Genomic DNA, 23,874 nt, shown 5'->3' on the forward strand with positions numbered 1-23,874 from the left:
CTCTGATTCTGGTTACATTTATAGTACGCTAAGTTCCGTACACGCACTTATCTGTCCTCTAATAGGCTGCATGCTATATACATGCGCTGTCCATGCGCTTCTACAAGCATTTACATTGGTTAATTGCATTTGCATAAATAAAGCCCCAAACTTGCCAGAACTTTGTCTATATCTTGCTTTGTTCAAACTGGTGTGCTTTTGCTGACCACAGCTACTCCTTCTTTTGCTGACCTCAGGTGTTCATTTTTTACTGTCTGTTGCTAACTTTGTCTTCGGCCTTGTATTTTCCCATTTGCATTCTTTTTTTCTGACTTTTCCTTTGGGCTTGTATTTTTCTATCTACATTCTTTTCTGTCTAATGCAGCCCAGACTCCTACAAATGTTGTTTTCCTAACCATTCTAGGATTCGCATGCTTTATTATCTGAATGCAGAGACTGCAGTTTGGCTTGGTTGTAGTATGCTCCATACGAGGTACTTTTTGGGTGATGGTGAATTAAGATCTGTGTTTCAGAAGTCCTTACATGAAGATAAAGGGGTTTTTTGTTTGTTTGTTTGCATATGTTATCAATAAATTAATAATTTTTCTGCCATATTGTCATTCCTTATTTTGTCTGATTATGGCCCATATCTGTGCTGGTTTTTATATATATATGGGTATTCTGACATGTATTTTGGAAGAAACTGCTGTCTGAGTGTGGCTTATGGCTGACTTTCTATTAAAGTCCATTGAAATGGACTTCACTGAGTATAATAAAAGATGTATCCCCCTGTCAGATACTTTACTTTTTGCTAGTGATTGCAGTATCAGACTCTTTGCCCCCATAAACTTAAACAAACTAGTCGTATATTGAAGTTGATCAGTGTGTTCACCACCTCTAATAACATTTGCAGAACTGCACAACTGCTTCGTATTTTCCTGTGAAGAATGTGAATACCTATGATTATTTACTTATGTTGTAAAAACCCAGACATATTACATTTAGATATTAGCATATTCCTTAAATTAGTCCAATTGACTTCTGTGGCAAGAGTGCAGTAAGTATTACCAATGAGTATAACTTATATTAACAGTCTCATTGTGTCATAAGTCAAAGTATTTGAATATGTTGCAGTTTGACAGAAGCACTGCAAGTATAACTGAAAGCAACCAAAGATATTAACCTTTCATAGTTAACTACAGTATATGCATTAAAGTCATAAAACTAAATTGTGAATATAGATTGTGATTTCAGAAACTGCCTGTGAATACATCTCTGTACACCAAGTATTTTCAATTTTTTTTTTTAAAAACAACTTTAGACCTAAAATATTTATTTTACAGTAAATACAATAAAATAAATTGTGAATATTTGATTAAAAATATTTTCTGCAAACCAGACTCCAGATAGAAAGTGGCTGGTTTTTGATGGACCAGTGGATGCAGTATGGATTGAGAATATGAATACTGTGCTTGACGATAATAAAAAGTTGTGCCTTATGAGTGGAGAGATCATCAAAATGTCACAGCAAATGAGCCTTATTTTTGAACCAATGGATTTAGAAGTTGCTTCTCCTGCTACTGTAAGTACCTATGTTTGAAAGACTGATCACAAATGTCTGTGAAATGTATTCTATTTTTCAGAAATATACTCAACCAAGAATAGTAATTTTAAGTTTGTTTTTCTTTGATACATGTATAAAATAAAGAACATTTTTGCTTAGTTTTCTTGTTTAAGTTTTTCATAATCTTGCAGTATGATGTGAAAAATGATGTATTTACATGTGTAATGTACATTACATATACAGAATACACTGTAACTGTTCAGTCTGAACCTTGCAGGTGCCTGACAAGAATGTGCATGTGCAAATCTTTAATCTCCTAGACAAATTTTGATAAAACCAACAATCACTGGATTTCTGCTGTATGTTTATATCACACCTATTTTTTCTGATGGCACTTTTTGGAATGCAAAAATTTTCTCTTAAATATGAGTAGAGGTTCAGATAATAATTTAAATAGAACAAAATATATGCATAGTCATACTGGTAAGGACTTTTTACTTAAAAATTATATAAAACTTAATTTAAAATCAAGTGTTAAGCACTCTAGTAGTCAGTTTATTCTCTTCTGTAACCTTAATGTTGGGAACTAATTCTATTTAAGAGCAAAATTTGTCTTTGTCATTAGGTTTCCTGTTGCCTGAAGAAATAAAGCTAGGCTTGAACTTGTCTGTCTCAGGGCCCACTGTACATTTTATACCAGCTTCTAATAATCCCAGAAGCTGTATATTATAACACCGAGTGTTATTTTAAGTTCTTGTAGATAGGAAAAAATCTTTGGAGATCACATAAGATAACATGCACCTGTTTGTTTCTTTATTTTAGGTTTCAAGGTGTGGTATGGTCTACATGGAACCCCATATGTTAGGCTGGAGACCATTAATGATGTCTTGGCTAAATACAGTGCATTCAGGAATCAGTTCTGTGCATAAAGAATTTATAATAGGCCTGTTTGACAGAATGGTTTCTCTCTGTCTTGAGTTTATTAGAAAACACACAAAGGTAGGATAAAGAACTTTTTCTGAGCAATTAAGAGTATGAATTATTTCCACTTCCAAATGCCAAAGGAACAAATAATTTTATTTGGACCATAGTAATTTATATTTATAAATTTTTAAAAACAGCTAAGATGAAGGCTGTGCACAAGGTTTCTATGTATTAGTTTGCTTCTGAATGTATTTTAGACACATTTATCCTACATATTTTTATCTTCGCAGTGAAGAAAACACTGCTACCATCTAGCAGCCTCTTTTCAGTGAGTAAAACACACCCGCAACTGAGAGTATTTCTTTCTTTTCAGGAACTGTATCCTACTTCAGATACAAACTTAATTCGATCGCTAATGAATCTGATGGACTGCATGATGGATGAATTTGCTGATGAAGCCAAAGTTAAAGCTATGAATGACCATGACATTTTCTCTTGGCTTGAGGTAAGCAGTTTGTTTAACATATAGAGCAGAGAATTCCAAACCAGGCTTTAGTGAAATGGACTTCACAAGCAATAAAACCTATATTTCATAATTACAATATATAACTTGAAATGTCTGTTGAGGAAAATACTACTACCTTCTTTATAATTGAGACATATTTGAGCTTGAGGTGTTTGATGTCTTGATTATAAATTTAATGAATTTTATACAAACCAGCCAAAATTGTATATGATTCTCCAGTTTCTGGTATCTCAGTTTATTATTAGTTAGACCAATGCTTTCTCAGGATTAGAATTCAAGGAAATCTCTCTTAACAGAGATAGCCATCACTGCATGAGATAGGCCTTTGTATAACAGAAAGATAATCTAAATTGTCTATGCTTGAACTTTCTCAAAATAACGGCTTTGTGCTGAACAGGTCCGGCTTTTGCTGCACAACAAAGGTCATCAGATGCTGATAGTTAACATAATGGTGTTTTGTTTTACCAGCAGCATGGTTCCATACTATATACATAAAAGCAAGTTGGTCTAGTATGATTCTACTGTGATTTGTGGCAAAGCTTTCTTTGATTTAAATGAATAAGAATTTTGTAATATGCAGGTACTGAAGTTACTACTTTTTTTTTTTTTTTTTTTTTTTTTTCCCCAACTCTAGGGTATTTTTTTGTTTTCACTGATATGGTCTGTAGGAGCTAGCTGTAAGGAAGATGATCGACTGAAATTTGACAAAGTTGTGCGAGAAATGCTTAATGGACCAATTACTGAAGGGACAAGAGAACAATACAAATTGTTGAGCAGTATCGACCAACAGCCTTCAAAAGCTTTCACAGTCCCATTTCCAACAGAAGGAACAATTTATGATTATAGATTTGTCAAAAAGGTGAGGATTTTAAAATAAGATGTGGACTTCCATTCTGAAGTAATCTTTTATGAATGCCACAAGGTGTGTATTGTTATTGTTAACTTGTTTCTGTTGCCTACTACTTTTATCACTGAATAGGCCAGACAGCCATCCTTGCAAGCTAGTGATGGTCTTGTGCTCTGGCTGGGACTGGCAGTACCAAAGCCTGTCATTTTGGCTACCAGAGTAATTGCCTGTTGTGGCAGAACAAGTATGCAGCAAATCTCAACCAGTTAGTTCTGTTATCTTTTTATTCTTGATTTCTTGCAAGATTATTTTATTTTGGGTTTGAGCCCTTTTCTTAGGTGGAGGAAGCACTTGATATATTTTCAACCATAACTGTTTCATTACTGTAGTAGGCTAATTCTCTGCCTCTTCTCTGCCCCTTTTTCCTGGGAATTAGATGTGAATCCATGATGCATCTCTCTCAGTGGAGAAGAAAACTTCATGCACTGAACCTATTATGCTTCAGAGTCTCCAAGATAAAATCAATGTACCTTTTTTTTTTTGAGTTTGTCATTCCTGTGAAGTCCTGTTGCAGTACGATGATTATTGCTTTTGTCTAGATTTCAGATCATGCATGATTCCTGTGTCTTACTGTTTTGCTGATTAGGGATAGCAATTAAATTCAGACACCAGAGTGAAAAAAGCAGGCGTGTTTTACTTAAAATAACTAAATAATGTAACAGAATAATACAGAAAACATACAGTAAGAAAAGACAGAACAGCGCACTTAAACAAATAGGAAAATACCGTGTAATGCATCAAATCATTACTACCTGAGAGAGAGAATAGTGATTAAGAAAGATCCATCACCACTTGCATATGTTACCATCATCCAGACCCGCAGTGGCTGGGCAGCTCCGGTTACAGCGAGGGTTTGGAGAACCTTTCCCTGCAAGTGGGAAATCCTATGCGGAGCATCCTCCCGTAGGTGAGGCACCCAAAGTCGCTGCAAGTGGGTCCAGCCTTATATACCTAAAAATCAGCAAGCCAGAATAACTGGCACCTTTGTTTTAAGTGGAAATATCTGGTTCCACTCTCTCATTAGATTCCCTCCAGAGCCTGGCCAGGGCTCAAGGGAGATGCTAAGGCAGTTTCTCTCCTTATCTAATTTATTTATGTTCTTTTTAAAACAAGGCCCGACAGCTGGCTTCATGGCTTTGTTAACTTACTCCTACACAGAAAAGAAGAGAGATACATTCAGGATAGACATGTTTTCATTACATCCATCACCAGTAATAAGTATATGATATCTAAGCTACATCTTTCATAAATGAGCATACATATTTTGTCAGTGACTACATACTAAGTTCGCAGCTTCGGCTCGGGGCCTGTTGCTCAGGCTTCACCACCTTTTACATCAGAATAGGTGATTGGTTGTAACTTAGTATAATTCCTATTAGCATAATGGTTATTAGTTATAAAATATACAGGATTCATATATAGGTCAACTCTGGCTTGGGCCTATTGTCCAAGCCTTAGCACTTCACTTGCCGAGGAAGGTGGCTGAGATTTCAATCAGCAGTAAAGGCTTTATGTCTTCTGATCATAATCTATAAAAACATTCTCTTCCAGTAAAGGGTTTTTTCTTTGAAAAGGTGGGAATATGCCCCCTCTAAGACTTAAGGAAAGAGCAATCTCTAGGAATTTAAAATTACTTTTATCTCAAGATAGAATTTTTTGGGGATAACATTGAACATACAGTTGTTCCAGGGTTATTTACAATGAAAAAAAAAATCTCTTTATATTAATTTACTGCTGGAGAGTTTTGACATCTTTTAAGACTCCTCTAGTAGGAAGAGAAAGATTTGCTGTGGAGCTTCAGCAATAAAATTAATCTGCCCTCAAATTCCATAGTTTAGAGGTATTTATTATGAATGACAGTCCATGGAAAGGCTGATGATGCCTTTTTAGTTTTAATAATTAAATGTATATAGTAATTTTCTATTTTATTACACACATATATACACATTATATGTGATGCATATATGAAAAATATATTTTTTTTCCATTTTATATATATATATAAAAATATTTGTACAGATATAAAAGGTAAGTCCTTGTCTTTCAGTAGATGCATGCTTCAGGCACAGGCATTATGTTTTTTTTTAAGTACTCTCAAACTGAAAGCACTGCATTATGAAATAAAACAACAAAATTATTTTGTAATCTTTTAGAAAATTGATTGATAATCCCATCTATTAATTCACAGAACTTTGATTTGCTATTTCCATTGGTTCTATGCTTTTCTCCTGTTTATTTTATATATATATATATATATATATATATAAATATATGTATAAAAATATAAATATATAAATAACTTTCATACAAATTAAAATAGGGAGCAGGAATTTGGGAACCCTGGGTGGAAACACTCAAATCAACTCCTCCAATACCTCAACATATGATGTTTAATGAAATAATTGTGCCAACTCTGGATACTGTTCGATACATGGCATTGATGGAATTGTTGACAGTGCATCAAAAACCTTCTCTATTTGTGGGGCCGACAGGAACGGGAAAAAGTACCTATATTACTGTAAGTACTTTTAATACTGACATTAGATTTAGTTATTAAAGGGTTAAAATTATTAATAATTTGATAGCTTTTTTTAGAAGGAAAATGAGACATGAATTGCATATTATGAAATGAAATTATGGGCAACTAAAAATACAGTTGCATAACAAAAGGTGGTGGGTTTGGGGTTTTGGTTTTTTGTTTTTTTTTTTTCTTTTCTGCACTTCCAGACTAAATTCCTAAGAACCACCCAGGTACCCACTGGAATAAGCTGCTAATAGAACCCAAACAGGACTATTCTGTTTGGTTCCTATATTGATTTACTTTACATTGTGTTTGTGGATAATATTTTGCCCTTTACCTTTCCATATCTTTGTACTGGTGTGTACCATAGAAAAGCTTGTAAGAAAATTATTAATTTTGTCTTTAATGTAATTTGAATTCTTGTTTAATAAATAATATTGAGCACTGAGAACTGAAGAGAAAACAAATTACTGACAGTTGGTTTTTAAGTTACCAGTGTGCATTTTTATATTGAAAGAAGCAAGATATACTTAGCTCTGAGTCTGCCTAATAATAATCAAAACACATGATAGTAAGTAATCAAAACATTTAATGTAAGTAATGACTTAGTACAGCCAAGCGCAATATATTTTTCAGAGCTTGTGAAGTTCTAATCAAGGGGAATAACGGTCTTGTAAAAGGCGTTGTAACTTCAGGTATTAGAATAAGAAATCAAAATAAATGCTTTTTTATTTTTTCCATATCTAGAAATATTACTTTTTCTGTCTAAAGGGATAAGTCAGACTGTATAATTGAAAGCAGATTTTACTATCTTTTTGGAAGAATTGAGTCATTGTTATTTTTGGATAGAGTATTTCCTTTTTCATCTTGAGTTGCCAAGTGATACTTTGTTAAATTGAATTTTATCATGTGGCTATTAAAATAACTATAGGTAATAGAAAAAAATTATTCTAATGGTCTAGATTTAAAATTTTACATTTTAATTCTTCAGACATACATTTTAATTCTTCAGACGTCTGACAGATACTATGGGTTAAATCTGGATACCATAAATCTGTCTGGGCGACTATTAAAGCCTGACAGGCAATGGAACTGTGCCAATCGAGTGTTCGTGTTATGAGATTCACTTGCAGAAATTTCCAAATTTGGCGTTTTTCTCCGTGTTTCGTCTAGATCTGTGGAGCAGTATACTTTTGAGGCAAAAAGGGGATATATGATTGAAGATATGGCAAAGCCATTATTGCATTTTAGCTAATGAGATTCTTAAAGTAAATCATAAAGAGAAGGAAGAAGTCACTCCTCTGAGCAGCACAAAATTGATTTTGTTCTTTTTTCCTCCAATATGTCTTTTTGTAGAGAATTTTTCTTCTGTTGATTGCTCCAGTGCAATCAGCATGAAGCCTGTGTACACTCAATTGTTTTACAGAGAGAGCAAAACTTTAAAGTTATGTAAGCAGATAAAATAAAATTGGTTCCATGGTCTTGAATCTGTTATCTTTCCTTCCTTTTGTGTGATAAAAATTGACTGTGAAATTACTGTCTAAGGATTATTTAACTTAGTTTTGATTTTAATTTACATTTCTGAAATAATTTTGAAGAAAATAAATATTAAGGCTGGAAGGAGATCTGTTCATAAAAGACTTCCTGGAATATTGATGTCAGAAATATAATGAAGGATAAGTAAAACATTTGTTTATAGTGAGGAATCTGACTAGTTTCTACTGCACAGTTAATTTCTGAGGTGATAGTTAAGAATGTGATATTTCTTGGGAGTACAGAACTGATCAAAAGAATAAAAGAAATGTGACCATTGGCTTACATTGCTCTATAGTTTCCTTAAGGGGTCATTGTTATATTTTTGTGCAATAGCTCAGATATTTCCTTCTAGGATAGATTAAACATTCTTTCTGCTGAAAAAGCTATACAGTCTTGGAAGGTGTCAGTTCAGGAGGCTGCTGACAAAGATTAGACTCATCATTAGAGACATTATTTTATATGCAATAATGCTCTGTAGCAACTTCTGGAAGGATGGAAGTGTGTCTTTCCCTGTGGTTTTACTCACGTGCAGCTAAGAAATGAGTCCCATTCAGTCTTACTTGAAATGCTAACTTTGATCCAGATTTCCCCTAGAGGTTAAACTGCAGCTGACATAAGGGACTTTGGAAGGCAGTTAGCATTACAAAATACTACCAATCTTGATGGTAAAGTTTAGCTTTAGATATTCTTGCTATGCCCTTCAAAGGAAATAGTCCTGGAAACTGTACAAAGCTAGGCATAAATATTTGGACCTGTGGATACTTTTGCAAAATTGGGTGTGGATTAGGAAAGACAATATGTATCAACTCTAATTAGTACTATGAAGTGTGTGCAAAATGTTAACATACTGAAATGATATAATACACTAGGTAGATTTATTTTTTTTTTTTAGAAAATGTGAAGACTATATTGGAGGTAGAAATTTTTTCTGACATATCAAGTTTATTACATTTCGAATTATTAAAAAATATTGGTTCATCCGATGAAATATTATTAGAGCTCTCTTAGAGATAAATTACTACTTTATCATTTTAAAACAAATAAAAATGGTACAAAAATGTCTGTTTGATTGCTATTTGCTAAAGTGCCATAGAATTTATCTGTGTGTGTAGTTTAACTTCTCCCTCTTCACAATCCTTCCAGAATTTTCTTTTAAATAATTTGAATAAAGAAGTCTACAAGACACTGCTCATTAACTTTTCAGCACAAACTACAGCAGCTCAGACTCAGAATATTATAATGTCCAAGCTGGACAAAAGGAGAAGAGGAATTTTTGGACCTCCTCTTGGGAAAAGAATGGTAACTGATATATTGTAAATAAGTGCTTAAATGCAAACAAATATGTAAATGCACTGTTTTCTCAGCTGATCACAGGTGATATCAGGAAAGGATGCTCAACTTGAAATAAACTGTCAGAGTTCTAATTCTTCTAATTTAGTTCCTTGTGTTTCTCTTCTTCCTTCTCCCAGTAACATGCATCCTTTCTTTATCAACAGAGTAAAATATGATATATGAGATGAATAACAGTCATACTTCCTGCTCCATATTTTGTGATATTATCCTTGAGATAAGAGTTCTGTATGGGTAAGCTTATTGCTGGTATGAAATAACTGAGAAATCAGCGTTTAGCATGAAGTTGGACTAGGTGAATTCCAGGTTTCCTTACAGCCTGAATAGTTCAATGATTTTGGAAGACTTAAAGAAGATTTGAATCTTTTATGTTGTTATCACGGATGCCTGCCAAACCTTTCAAGATCAGTGGAACTCTGAGTACTCAGAAGCTCAAGAAGGATATTAGAGTAGATCTCTCTCTCTCTTTTTTCTTTTTCTTTTTTTTTTTCCCTGCAGTAAACAAATCCTTTTCTCCTCTGTCTAGAAGTTTCAATGAGACTGAAAATTGAAATCTAAGGAGTTTGTATTTCTTTTTTTTCAACCCAGATTAAGGAAAAATTTAGCTTTTAAGGAAAATTTAAAAATTATTATGTTTAAAATACAGTGATAGCTGTGTGTGATTTAATACTGATACTTTTATGATGCCTATAGACTTTTTGTATTTACATCCTCATTTTTTTTTCTCATTTTCAGTATTTCCTAGCTGTTATTTAATAAATGTTATCAAGAGCAAAGTGTGTTAATGTTAGAAGTTCCTTAAGGAAGCACCACTTAAAGTGTTTTAAGGTCTTCCCCTGCCTCCCGCTCCAAGCTATTCTTTTAGGATGTATTTTAGCCAAGTCTTAAAAATGTAAAGATACTTTGAAGGGATGAATTTTGTCTTGATCTTTATTAGTCAAGAACACTTCAAACCATTTCAGAATGTTGCCCAAATTGCAGTGGTAAATAGGATACAAGGCCCATGATTTAACCTGTTTTTCTTTTTACCAAATCTCTACTCTATATCAGTTAGAGAATGAGAAGAAAGGGGGATAGAATTCATAAAGGTCTCTCTAGATCTTGCATAGCAGTTGCATTAGGTTAGTTGTGTGAAGATATTTCCTCATCAGCAGTTGCCTATACTTTAGGAACAGCAGTGCCAAGAAAAATGTAATGTTTAATAGATTTTAAAACAGAACCATAGTCTCACTGAAGTTTGAGATTTCTGTGGGTCTTCTTGACTCCATCTTTTTTCCAAGAAGAGCCACATAAGTAGCACAGTACAGTTTAAATAGCAAGTGTTAGTTTACCATTTTTTATTTTATAATGGCCTTAGACTGACACAGTTACTTCTTAAGGTTGATTTTTATGTAACTCAGCAGCATTAAGAGCTTAGGGCTGCTTTTCAAAAACATATATTGATGTATATTACTCCCATTAATTTTAATGGGAGTGAATTGATGTGCAGTGTTTCCAGAATCAAGCAAAATGATGGCATATAGTCAGTAAAATAAATAAATGCATAATCCTTTATGTTTTTTCTTTTCAGGTTGTCTTTGTAGATGATGTTAATATGCCAGCACGAGAGGTCTATGGTGCTCAACCACCTGTTGAGTTACTACGGCAGTGGTTAGATCACTGGAATTGGTATGACCTTAAAGACTGCTCAGTGATTAAACTTGTAGATGTTCAGATTTTGTGTGCAATGGGACCACCAGGTACGAGATGTGTCTTATATGCTTTTTCCTGTTTCTTTGGTTTCCAAGGGCTGAATGTTTATTGATTCATAGTTTTAAAATTTGGGCCTTTATGGCTAGGGATAGGACTCAAGGAACCCTTTCCTTGCAGGAAACATGAACATCAGTTATAGTACAGTGGTTGAAAAGCAGCAGAGAGACTACAGAAGCCTGCCAGAAGAAATATTGCTTTTCAGGAAGACAAGAATGTACCTACAAATTATTTATGAAATCCCTTTGGTCTAATGAGACCTTCCATTGTCCTTCAGTCAATTTTATACTTCTTTAGAAATTTTCTAAATAGCACTAAGTGATGCTCTAAAGCGAATAAACCTTACTTTATTTGATCAAAAAGATGATGATAATATGTTTTTGATAGCCTGCATACATGTTGACTATATGAGCTATTTAGTTAAAAAAAATGTCTGGCATATTTTATCAGTTAAAATGTGGAGTTACTGTTACTTTGATGCTGTTGTGTTTGCTTTTAAAGAATCTATACAATCTACTTCCTTCACTACAGCAGGAATCATGTAACAGAATTTAACAGAATTGTTCACAACCCTGTCTCTAACATACCACCTAAAAAGTTTGTCATATCTGAGCACATTTACAGTGTTTAATCAGGCTCTGATTGGTGCTTTCCTTCTCTTTTCTGCTTCAGCTTCCCTGGGCTTTCCTCCTTTCTTTTGTAGAGTTATTTGCACACACAAACACACACACAAACATGCCAGTTCTTCTCTGATACTGCTTTTGTATTGGGATGGTATACATGCCCATGTGATAGGGGTCCACTCCTGTTTCATGTATCTGGTTTCCTAAAGAAGCAAAACTCCTTCTTTCAATCATTTTAAATTAGAGGCAGTGTTCACTCACAGTTCAAAGCACTTGATCTAAGTATCAGTCTGTGAAACAACTAGCAGAAGGAAACTATGAAAAAATTTTAAAATTTTACATCTTCATTTTTTCTAATTCTTAGGTGAAATCATGATCTGTAGTATGTTCTGGTGTAACTTAATTGCACAGGTCTTTTTTTTTTTTTTTTTTTTTTTTACATCAGAAATAGCCAAATCTTGGAGCTGCTTTTTCTGTAAAGCATCCCTTCATGCTATGATGCTATGCTCCTGTTCCAGAGCGATACTGTAGAAGTGACTTTCAACCACTCTGATATTGGTTCAAGCTTTCCTTTCACAGGAGAAGTTGTAGTTAATTTTGTTCCAGTACTCTTCTGGTTGAATGGTAAAAAATGGACTGATCAAATGTACAAGTTATGGTTCTAACTATTTGTTTCAATTATCACAATTCAGCTTCAGGCTGAAGAATTTATTTTAGTAGCTATGTACAGGGAGCTACTTCCAGAACTCACAAAATTATATTCTCCTTTCCAGCCCATGTTTATTTTTTCTTCTTCTAATAAGAGATGAAAATTTGAAATCTGCACATGTATATAGTGCTATTGAAACAAATATAAAGGTATTCAAAGAACATTTAAAGCTCTTTTGTTAAAGTTAGGTTTAAAATTTATAGTAGGAAAGTATTATCTTTTGGGTAAAATTCATATTTATATCCCAATAGCTTGTTTAATTTTACCATCAGTGCACATGTAAACTTCAAGAAGCATTGTAAACTGCTGTGTCTGAAAGATTACCTTAGTTGGGGTAGGAGTAGGATGAATATCTGGTCTATTTAGCATAAAATACTGAGATTCCTCAGCCAATATTAGTAATGCATATACAGTTAAATATAGACAATCACTAGTTCTGCTTGAAGTCTCAGGTGGCTGAATATGAGACAGCTCCAGGCCAGTGTCTTTAATTTCATTAGTGTAGGGTCATGCCTGAGCTACAAAGTCATGTGTTTTAAAAGAACTTACTGTACTAATTTGGTTGCCCTTAGCTATGTTCCTGATGTTAGGGATGGTAGATTGCCCATTTTTCAGCTACTTTTTTCTAATTTGCTGCTATAAGAAGGTTGAACAACACTGCGCAGCAGCTTAACCCTGAACTCCAAGCAGAACAAGCAAGTATCCAGTAAATTTCTGTTTTGTGTCCCCGTACTTCCATACATAGCTTCATTGTCCAAATTACAATCTAGTAATAAAAAATACAAACTCTACAACTGGGGATAAAATTTAAATTGACTAGAGTATACAGTATTACTTGTAGAGGTTTCTTTCATTGGGATGCTTTGAAAATCAAGAACATGGGTTTGGAGTTTCATAATAAAAGTTTTCTTCTATAACAGAAGCATAGTTAAAATAGTCTCAAATCTATTTATCTGTAACTTGATGATTTTGGTCTGTATTTTACAGACTATTGGTTACAGGAGAAAAGACTGACACTGAATGGCCTGTTGCTTTCATTAGGTTTATGTTAAAGTGTGATACTTCCCAATATGAGCCTACTAGTTGAATCAAAGATGAATATTAGGAAAAAATTGCTAGGTTTTTACTGTTTTATTTTTCTGTTATAGTATTAATGTTTCCTAATATTTAGGTGGTGGTCGAAACCCAGTAACACCACGATTCTTGCGACACTTCAATACAGTTACTATGAATGAGTTTGACGATAAATCCATGTCCACAATTTTTTCTAGAATCTTAGACTGGCATCTGACAGTATGGTAAGTGAACTCTATGTATTGGGAAAAAACAAAGTCAGTGTTTAAATTATGCTACTAGGAAGTCTCCAAGATATGTTTGTGGGACACTGCTCTTGAAAAGAAATCAGTCTTTTATATCCTGTACCTTTTGAGTTATTCATTACTCTGCAGAAGTAGAGCTCATCTTAAAATATTCCAAAGGTGAAGTTCTTGTTCTGAAGTTTGTAAGAGTGGTTTAGATTAGCTGAAGCTAAGTCAGTTAGTTGAGATATTTCTGTAATAGAATATTCTCTGATGTATAATAAATAAGAATAGAATTTGGTTAGTCATTCAAATAATGGAACTGGAAACTGCTCTTAAATTTCCTGTTGTTTGAGAAGGCTTACTCTTTCTTGGCCTCTCACCCACTGCATAATTTTTAATTCCATTATTAGGAGGGACTTCAACTTTCGTTGTCTGTCCATTCTGACAGCTAAGCCCCAAAAGTTGCTCATATCCTGTTCCCACACCAAGTTTGTGATTTGACGGCTTCTGACCCTTTGAGGGAGAGTTGTCCCAGAAAAAAGCAAGGGCTACTTGACCCGACTTCCCTGTTGCTATTGTAAATTGTAAAAATGAGGAGGGGAAAGGGTATAATTAGCTGTCTAACATAGTCAAATTTGTCGTCATGTTCCATGGTTACGAGATTTGATTTCCACAGTTAATCCAGTGGGAGAACTAAGATTTGTAAAGATGCCTGTGAGGAAGTATAATCATAGAACTGGCATGAATTTATAAGTAAATTAGTGTACGTATACAATATTATATATTAATACACATTTATTATTTCATAGTATGGTGAAATTATGAGAATCATTCTCTTCTTACCACCTCTTATGATTTGTCAGTTATAGCTTTTCATCACAATATGTAGAACTGACTCCGCAAATTATTAATGGAACCATGCGTATATATAAAGAAGCTATGAAGAATCTGCTTCCTACTCCAGCCAAATCTCACTATTTGTTCAATCTCCGTGATTTTTCACGTGTTATTCAAGGTGTTTGCCTGTCAAGGCCTGAAACTACAGAATCTGTAGGAATGATAAAACGTCTCTGGGTTCATGAGGTATATGACCTTATACTAAGAAATTATATTTATTATAAATAAGAAAAATATGTGGATTTGTGGATTGATATTTTTGTAATGCCATTCCTATTGGCTAATAGCTGTGAGTTGGTATCACACTCATGAGAAAGGATATTATGTACCCTATGGGCAGAGGAAATCAGACTTTTGCAAAGTATGAATCCTATCTTAGTAAACATGTTGATTGTTGATACCTTCACTTTCATGTGATTATGTAGTCTCTGTATGATGTTTTGAATGCCTCCACAGTCCTTTCCATTTCTTCTCTCCTTCTTCCAAAAAACCCCGTATCAACAATGAGAAGAACAGCAAGTAGACCCAGGTCACTGGAAATTTTGAGTGATTTGAAGTTTGGTTCCTAATTTTTTTTATTTTTTTTTTTTTAACTTTCGGCCTGCCTTTAGAAGAAATTCTTGAGTTTACTGTCTTCCACAAATGCTTCCTATTTTTCAGTCATAATAGGATAGACACACTTAAAGAGCTCAAGTGAAACATCCCTTTTAAAAACAAGAGGAAAATGCCCCATATAGGTGATATCTGCTCTCTTGGGTTTTTGTGTGGGTTGGGGTTTTTTTTGTTTGTTTGTTTGTTTTTTTTCTGGATTAAAAGAAAGCAAGGTCATTGATAATTGTTGCTTTTTAAATATTTAACTATAGTTCATAGAATGAAATCAGCATGAAGAGACCATGGAAGAGATCTTTGGTGATCATCTAGTCCATTATCCTTCCCCAAAGCAGGATCACATGAAGAAAGGAACAATAGTAACTTCTGAAGTGTTTTTTCTAAAAATTTCTTATAATTCTCTAAGGATGAAGGAAATTCAGACTTCTGGGAAAGATATTAACGTTCTTCACTATCTTTTTCATTAAAAAACATTTTCTAATGTCCAGCTGCAGTCTTCTTTCTTGAAATACAAACTCTTAACTTGTCCTATCTAGCTGTAGTGGAAAGACCAACATGTTTCCTTCCTCTGTGCAGCAGCCTTTTATGCATTTGTGTGATACTGTTTATAAATATATAAATGTATATGTGTGTGTGTGTATATGTATTTCTGTATGAATTTTCTCTTTACTTCATAAGTAATATTACTGGACTCAACTGTTTAATTCTAAATATCTATTTTGTTTTTTTCTATGTAGTGACATTTAAGATGGTTTATATTTTGAAGCCTTTTTCAGAATTGTACTTGTTTTATCTTCTTTAAAAGAAGTATGAATTCAAGAGCAGAAGCAACTAATAATTTTATTATTTTTTTTTTAATACAGGTTCTTAGAGTGTATTATGATCGCTTGGTGGATAATCCTGACAGGGCTTGGCTTGTTGGATTTATCCAAGAAGTAGTGAAAAATGACTTACATGAAGACTTTCATGAACTTCTTCAGAATCTGGACTTCAACAATGATGGCAGAGTGGAAGAAGATGACTTACGTAGCTTAATGTTTTGTGATTTTCATGACCCTAAGAGAGAAGACACTAAATACAGGGAGATTAGTGATGTGGATCAATTGAGATTAGTTGTAGAGAGTCACCTGGAAGATTTTAATAACATAAGCAAAAAGCCAATGCAGCTTGTATTGTTCCGGTTTGCTATAGAACATATTTGTAGAATTTCCCGAATTCTAAAACAGCCTCGCAGCCATGCCCTCCTTGTTGGTGTTGGAGGTAGTGGTCGACAGTCTCTTACTCGATTAGCAGCCCATATGGCTGAATACAACCTTTATCAGGTTGAAATAACTAAAAGTTATGGTATCAATGAGTGGCACAAAGACTTGAAAGCCATACTAAGAAAATCTACTGAAGGGGAAAGGCAGGGAGTTTTCTTGTTCACAGATACACAGATTAAAAAGGAATCATTCTTAGAAGATATCAACAATTTACTAAATGCAGGTGAAGTGCCAAACCTCTTTGCAGTAGATGAGAAACAAGAGATTTGTGAACAAATGCATCAATTAGATCGCCAACGGGACAGGACAAAACAGACTGATGGCAGTCCTGTGGCTCTTTTTAATATGTTTGTTGATCGCTGTCGAGATCAGCTTCATATAGTACTGGCAATGAGTCCCATTGGAGATGCTTTCCGTAATCGTCTTCGTAAATTCCCAGCACTTGTCAACTGCTGCACACTAGACTGGTTTCAGGTAAAACCAAAACTTTTTTTGTGCTTGTTATTCTAATGGAAATACAATAGAAACATGACTTCAACACTTTTTGTAGCAATTCTCTTTGAACAAGTTAGTAGTGAAAAATATCTTGAATTTTCTTAGTGTCATGTTTTAAAATGCTTACACCATTGGAACTGTTCTGACTGTAATGAAGGCCATATAGGCTGAATGCAGAATCATCAAGAAAATATTTGTCTGATTGTGGTATAAGAGTATAACTGATGAACATACCACTGTAGTTATTACAGATTTAAATATGTAGGGTTTTTTCTATTACCAGGACTTCTCAGAATATAGGGTGCCAAAAAAGTTTGAAACTGAAATATCTGTCAAAAATACAGACATCTTTTGAAGCAGAACACCATATTTTTCCCCAATACTTTGCAATAAAATGATATTCTATCTAACTGTTATGTGAAAAAGACTTTAGAATATTTAAAATGTAGAATTTAATCATATAAAGTATCTGAGGAACTTAATTTCATCTAGTTTTAGAATGTAGTACTGCATCGTTAAAGATTATTTTGAGGAGAAAGAGCAGAGACAGTTACACACATAAATATATTGAAATTCAAAATTTAATTCAAAATTTTTCTTTTAGTAACAGGATTTCTACTATTTCTACATTAAAAAAAAATGTTTTAAGATCTGTGTGAAGTACTTAATAAGTGGAAGGTATTTATTTGTTTGTTTTAGACATGGCCTGAAGATGCATTAGAAGCTGTGGCCTCTCGCTTCTTGGAAGATGTTGAAATGTCAGAAGAAACTCGAAGTGGGTGTATTGATATGTGTAAAAGCTTTCACACATCTACCATTATTTTATCTGATTTATACTATGCCGAGCTTCAAAGACGCAACTATGTTACACCTACTTCATATTTGGAATTGATCTCCACTTTTAAAAGTCTACTTGAAAAGAAACGCACGTAAGGATTTATAATGTGACTTCTAGAGGAACTCAAGTTCACAGAAAAATACTATTTTCTATCTCTTAGAGCTAATCTGAATGAAACAAGTGAATTGGTTTTAGCTAATTGAAATTGACAGAATGGCCAATTATTGCCTCTCCCAATTACTGTCCTTATGTTCCTCTGTCCCACATTGGGGGACACAGAGGACTTGTCGTGGTTTGAGCCCAGAGGGCAACTGAGCACCGCGCAGCCGCTAACTCACCCCTTCCCCCTCAGGAATGGGAAGGTGAAAATAAAACAAAAGGCTCCTGAATCAAGCTAACAACAGAGAGGGAAGACTCACCCATTATGCTCAAAAGACAGTCATGGGCAAAAGACAGACTCATTAGGGGAAGAAATAGAACAATTTAATTCAGACACTAACAACAACACTTAACAGACAGAATAGGACAGTGAGAAGCATTACCATGTCTTAAAAACACTCTCCGGTCCAGTCACCTGCTCTGGCTTGGGGTCCTTCACGTGCTGCAGGTTGGCATCTGCTCCACCATGGACCTCCATGGGTGACAGGGGGATGTCCTGCCCTCTTATCATGGGATACAGGGGGGCTCTGCACCGAAACAACTCTCCCCCTTCCTCCTTCTTTCTTCTGCCGACTTTGGTGTTTGCATGAGTGTCCTCCTCACAACTCCAACTTCTCCTTCTTAAATACGTTATCACAGAGGTGCAGCCACCATTGCTAATTGGCTCAGCCTTGGCCAGAGGTGGGTCCAACTTGGAGCTGGGATAGCTTCAAGAAGCTTCTCACAGGGGCCACTGCTGTAGTCCCCTACCCTGCTACCAAAAACCCCTGCCACAAACACAAACCCAGCACAGGTGGATAAAATGTACTCTTAGGACACATGCTTCCTTATTGGACAAAAAGTCTGACTTGATGCTCTCCAAACATACCTGAATTAGACCACTTCTAACATCCCTGGTGATGTTGCTATATGTTGATTATGCGTATTATGCAACCAGAGTACTTAATGCAGCTTGGTTACTCTGTTGTTCTCTGGAGAATGTAGTGAAGATGACATCTGGGAAACCAGTTTCCAACTTGCTGGGTGTCATGGGCTTGCTAGCAGGGTTCAGCTGTGCTGTGACTGCAGCAGAAAGGACCTCTGTATGCAGGTGCACATCTGTTCCATTATGGCTGGTGAGGGAAAGTTCCTTTTTCTTTCCTCTCCTCCTCATTAGTAAGACACTACCATAACAAGACAGGTGCTTGATTTGATCAACAGGCTGTGTGAAATACTGCATGTGGCAAAAAATTCCAGGAATAAAAAAAATAGAGTTCTGAATATAGTGATCCAATGCCTTTGGTATTTCTTGATTCTGTTGGCTCTCCCCAGAGCCATTCACATTCTGCTGCTAAAATGTTTTTCCCAATTATATTAACCCTATTTCAATCTCATGTCAAATAATAATCTTCATGAATTGTATCCCCATCTCCTCCCTCTCATTTTGTCTGTTAGTAATGTGCCACCTTGATTTTATAGCTCCTGCCAACAGAGGCGGAAGCTTAAAAATCACTTATTTACCTCTAAGTGATCACTTATTTATCTGTATCCCAATCTCTGAGTTTACATGACAGAATAGTTCAAGACTATAGGTCAAGTAATGCCTGCAATTTTTTAGAAAATCACACAAGATTGGCAGACCATTTGGTTATTGAGAGTAGTGAAAATTTGGGGAATTGATCCCAGTAAATGAAGCGATCAAGTACTGACAAAATATATTTATATTAAAATACTATTTATTTTCAGTAAGATGATGAAAAGGAAGAGAAGATACGAAGTTGGCTTGGAGAAACTGAACTCTGCTGCATCTCAAGTATCCTCTATGCAGCCTGAGCTGGAGGCTCTACAACCTCAGTTACGGGAAGCTAGTAAGCAGGTTGATGAGATGATGGTCATTATTCAGAAAGAATCTTTGGAAGTATCCAAAACTGAGAAAGTTGTGAAAGCTGACGAAGCAGTGGCAAATGATCAGGCTATGGCTGCAAAAGCCATCAAAGATGAATGTGATGCTGACTTAGCACAAGCCATGCCTTGTTTAGAAAGTGCTCTGGCTGCCCTTGACACTCTCACAGCACAGGTATGGCTAACACTGCATATTCATGCACTGGAGAGGTATTCAGATATACATAAGCATGGAATATCTGCCTTTTCAGGTTTTACATTGTACTTACAGTTTTATAATTTAGAAACTTCTTGAAATCTTTCCATTTTAAAAAGCAAAATGTTACTCTGTCTTTATTTTCTATTGAAAAAGCTGTAACTGAGATTTTATGGACTACAAGATCAAATATTCTAGACTTTTCAAAATTCATTGGTACAAAAATATTTTGACTCAAAAAATGATAAGTTAAAAAATGAATGGTTTTTACTTTCTTACTCAGAACCTGCCAGCCTATCGACTCATATTTTTATATCTGGTCTTTCAGAGTCTAGAAATTGAGGTTCTAGAAATTGAGAAATTGAGGAAATTCGGTGTCTCCCTGTGTTAAGGGACCATGCATCATAAGAGTATGCAGCCACCTTTGGTTTTATGGATATTCAGGTTTTCTTTGTCTGGATAATGTTTTGCTCAGGGTGGGATGAAAGGAAGTCTTCCAGATTGTAAGAGGGAGGATTATAAACTCCAACTGTTGTTGCTGAAAACAAAATTTTCAAAAACTTTCAAGGAAACCTTAGTCTGAAAACAGGTAGTTATCTATAACTATTGCTTGGTATCAAAAGTTTTAAATTCTGGCATTGTCAAATCATTGGCTTGCTTTTCGAATATAGTAGATAGCTACTTAGTCACTTCAAGGAAATTGCATTATACTTGTGAATAACAGGACAAGAACCAGGCTTTGAAGGCTAATGAAAAAAAAAGTAGTAGGAACTTCCAAATGAAAAAAAACCAAACTAAACCCAGAGGTTTTCTCCTCAAAATATTGTTAAATAGCATAGTGAACACACAAAAAAATATCTGTGTGTAGGAGAGCTTAGATTACCGGTACAGAACTCTTGCTTTTGATTCACCCTTCATGCTGACCACCGGTGATGGAAAGCAGAGCAGGGCACATGTTGCAAATTGTGCCCATAAATCTATGTACACAAATGTACGGATTAAGTGCTTTGTTTGGAGAAACAGATCTATACGTAATTCAGTACTGCTGAAGTGAGTATCCAAAGTCAAAAGGAACTGTATACCTCGTGTGGCTTGTTCAGCAAGGATTAGAAAAAGTGCTATTTTGTTGTTGACATCTAAGTGTTGTAACAATATACATATTTGTAACATATACATACTTTTTTTTTCTGTAAGCTGAGTAATGTTATTCTTTTAGTCTTTTCTCATAAATCAAATTAGCTTTCCTGGTTATTCTTTCTGGACCTTCTCCATACATTCACTTCAGGTGCCATGCCCAAAGCTGGATACGGTATTTCAGCTGTAGTTTTGCTGAATGCTGTGTAGAGGAGGATTATTGATGCATGTGGTTTGTCATTCATGCTATCAACATTTCATTTCCTGAAAATGACTGTTACATAGTCATTGCTTTCCCTTTCTCTTTCCTTTTTGTACTAGTTTTACTATACTTTTCAATTTCTGTAATTTGTCAAGATATCTTTGTTCCTGTTCTCTACTCCAGTGTATTTGTGTTTACTCTCAACCTTCTAGCGGTTGAAAATTTAATATATACATTCTCTTTTCCATAATTCATTTCAGTAGTGAAAAGATTGCGTAGGTCCAGACCTGTGTGACATTGGTCAAATCTTTGCTGTATTTTGACAGTGTTATCAATTGTGCTACACACAGTTAACTTTTAGAGATGTCAGATGCAAAGAGCATCAACTTTTTAACTCTATATGTCATTTACTTGTATCTCACCTTTTACTAAGTACGTGGCCAACACTTTTCTTGCTTTTCTTACTATTAACTGTAGCTATAGAATTTTTCTTGTTATAGCTCATACTGCTTTTAATTGCATCAGAGTTTGAGTTCAGCCTTTAAAATAGTCTCCTACTCTGTTTATAACCCTTAGTTTTATTAAGTTAATGTGTATTTGTCTTTAATTTTGTTTCCTGGAATGGCTGGCTAAATTTGGTCGTTCTTCCTCTCCAAGGAGGAGAGATGGAGATCCCATCAGCTAGTTTTCTCACTGCCTCATTGAAATTCCCTGGGTTTATTTACCTACTCTTGTTTCCCTCTCCTGAACACTTATGTGGTTGATGGTTTTGATTGTTTGAATTTTGGTGGTGGTTTTTTTTCTTTGTTTTGGGTTGTTGTTTTTTGGGGTGTTTTTTGTTTGTTTGGTTGGTTTTTTTCCTTTCTTTGTGTGTGTGTGTGTTTTCTGTTTTAAAAAAAAATAATTAAAAAGCTTGTAGATCCAGGAGCCATATTTCACAGTTTCAAGAAAAAATTGTATTTTCTCCTTTTTAATCCAGTCTTAACATTTCTCTGTTTTTTTGGGGGGCACAGAACTCTTTCTCTCTAAATTGCCAGAGATTTAGACCTTGAAGAAGCCATATAGGCAAGCTCTCAAAATCTAACAATAGTTGGCAAAATAAACATAAGAATCTGAAAATAATTTATTGGAGTATGTATTCTCCGAGAAAAGCTTTTAGAAAGAGTATTTGAATTTCCATGCAGAGTTATTCTTTAGGAAGAGTAAGAGATATTATTCTCCATAACTCTTTAATTTATAAACCTCTTGCTTAATTAGTTGTACATATATATAGAAGTGTTTCATTCTTCTATATTATTATTCTATATTTGCAGTTAAAACTTTTGCTTATTTATCTCCTGCTTTTCCTTATAATGTCAGTACTTCTTAGCCAATAATTTTCTTCCTTTTAGTTACCTGTTCCCTATTTCATCTCAGTGTTTAGTAACTGACCAGAATACTAACTGACTTCTCTTATGTACTTGGAGAACATAGATCTTTAGCGCTGGGTTGTAGGCAGCTTTTACCTGGTTATCTTAAATCTACTAATCCACTGCTGATGTGGTCCTGTAAACTTGGAAGTATCTTGTTAGAGCCTGAACTGAAGGGCAGATGATAACGCTGGAACATCTGAACTCCATAACTGAGGTGCAATGCCTGCTACTGAATTCAGAGTGGGAAAAAGTGCAACTAAAAATGAATTGCAGATAAGAATTTTTGCCTCCTCTAAATTGATTATTGACTAGATTTCAGATATATTTGTTTAGATGTGAAGGTTAGTTTAGCCTGCATAGTACCTAAAAGAAAGGACTAGAAAGAATTGAAAAATTTTAAATAAAAATTTTGCAAAGAAAATGAGACACATATGTATGGACTATGCCAGCTTGTGCCTTATCAAGTATGAGAATAGCAAATGTATATGGAAAAATATTATCTGAACATAAAAAGGGTTATTATTTCTATTGTAACAGAAGAATTAACCCACCTATGTTCAGAGCTCTAAAGGTGTTTTCTTAATTATTATTTTAAGGATATTACAGTGGTTAAGTCCATGAAGAGTCCTCCTGCTGGTGTCAAGCTTGTAATGGAAGCTATATGCATCCTTAAAGGCATCAAAGCAGATAGGATTCCAGATCCAACAGGTTCTGGAAAAAAAATTGAAGATTTCTGGGGTCCTGCTAGGAGACTTCTGGGTGACATAAGATTTCTTCAGTCTCTTCATGAATATGACAAGGATAACATTCCCCCGGCTTACATGGCTATCATAAGAAAACAGTATCTTACAAATCCTGAGTTTGTACCAGACAAGATTCGAAATGCTTCAACGGCAGCAGAGGGTCTGTGCAAATGGGTCATAGCCATGGAGTTTTATGATACGTAAGTATGTATACAAATAAAAAAGGTTAAAATAAAATTGATTAAAGAGAACAATTTATTATAACACCAGAAGCGATGTGAAATTACTTCCTACTAGTTAGAAACTTGTGCAAACAAGCAGTCATAAAGATTCTTTCATGTAAGGTACATGATGTTA

General features: G+C 34.7%; 1 protein-coding gene across 1 annotated transcript in view; it reads left to right on the forward strand.

The window, feature by feature from the left end:
- DNAH7 (dynein axonemal heavy chain 7) overlaps positions 1-23,874 on the forward strand; it is a 120,007-nt gene that overhangs the window by 55,403 nt on the left and 40,730 nt on the right. The window contains exons 31-43 of the mRNA XM_026852194.1: positions 1,379-1,561; positions 2,366-2,542; positions 2,841-2,972; positions 3,628-3,852; positions 6,221-6,418; positions 9,101-9,256; positions 10,878-11,046; positions 13,560-13,686; positions 14,553-14,772; positions 16,059-16,931; positions 17,652-17,881; positions 19,675-20,005; positions 23,371-23,717. Coding sequence (XP_026707995.1) covers positions 1,379-1,561; positions 2,366-2,542; positions 2,841-2,972; positions 3,628-3,852; positions 6,221-6,418; positions 9,101-9,256; positions 10,878-11,046; positions 13,560-13,686; positions 14,553-14,772; positions 16,059-16,931; positions 17,652-17,881; positions 19,675-20,005; positions 23,371-23,717 — 3,368 coding nt within the window. The remainder of the gene's footprint in view (positions 1-1,378; positions 1,562-2,365; positions 2,543-2,840; positions 2,973-3,627; positions 3,853-6,220; positions 6,419-9,100; positions 9,257-10,877; positions 11,047-13,559; positions 13,687-14,552; positions 14,773-16,058; positions 16,932-17,651; positions 17,882-19,674; positions 20,006-23,370; positions 23,718-23,874) is intronic.

The sequence above is a fragment of the Athene cunicularia genome (genome assembly GCF_003259725.1).
Source record: "Athene cunicularia isolate RWA chromosome 7 unlocalized genomic scaffold, athCun1 chr7_part1, whole genome shotgun sequence".
Taxonomy (NCBI): domain Eukaryota; kingdom Metazoa; phylum Chordata; class Aves; order Strigiformes; family Strigidae; genus Athene; species Athene cunicularia.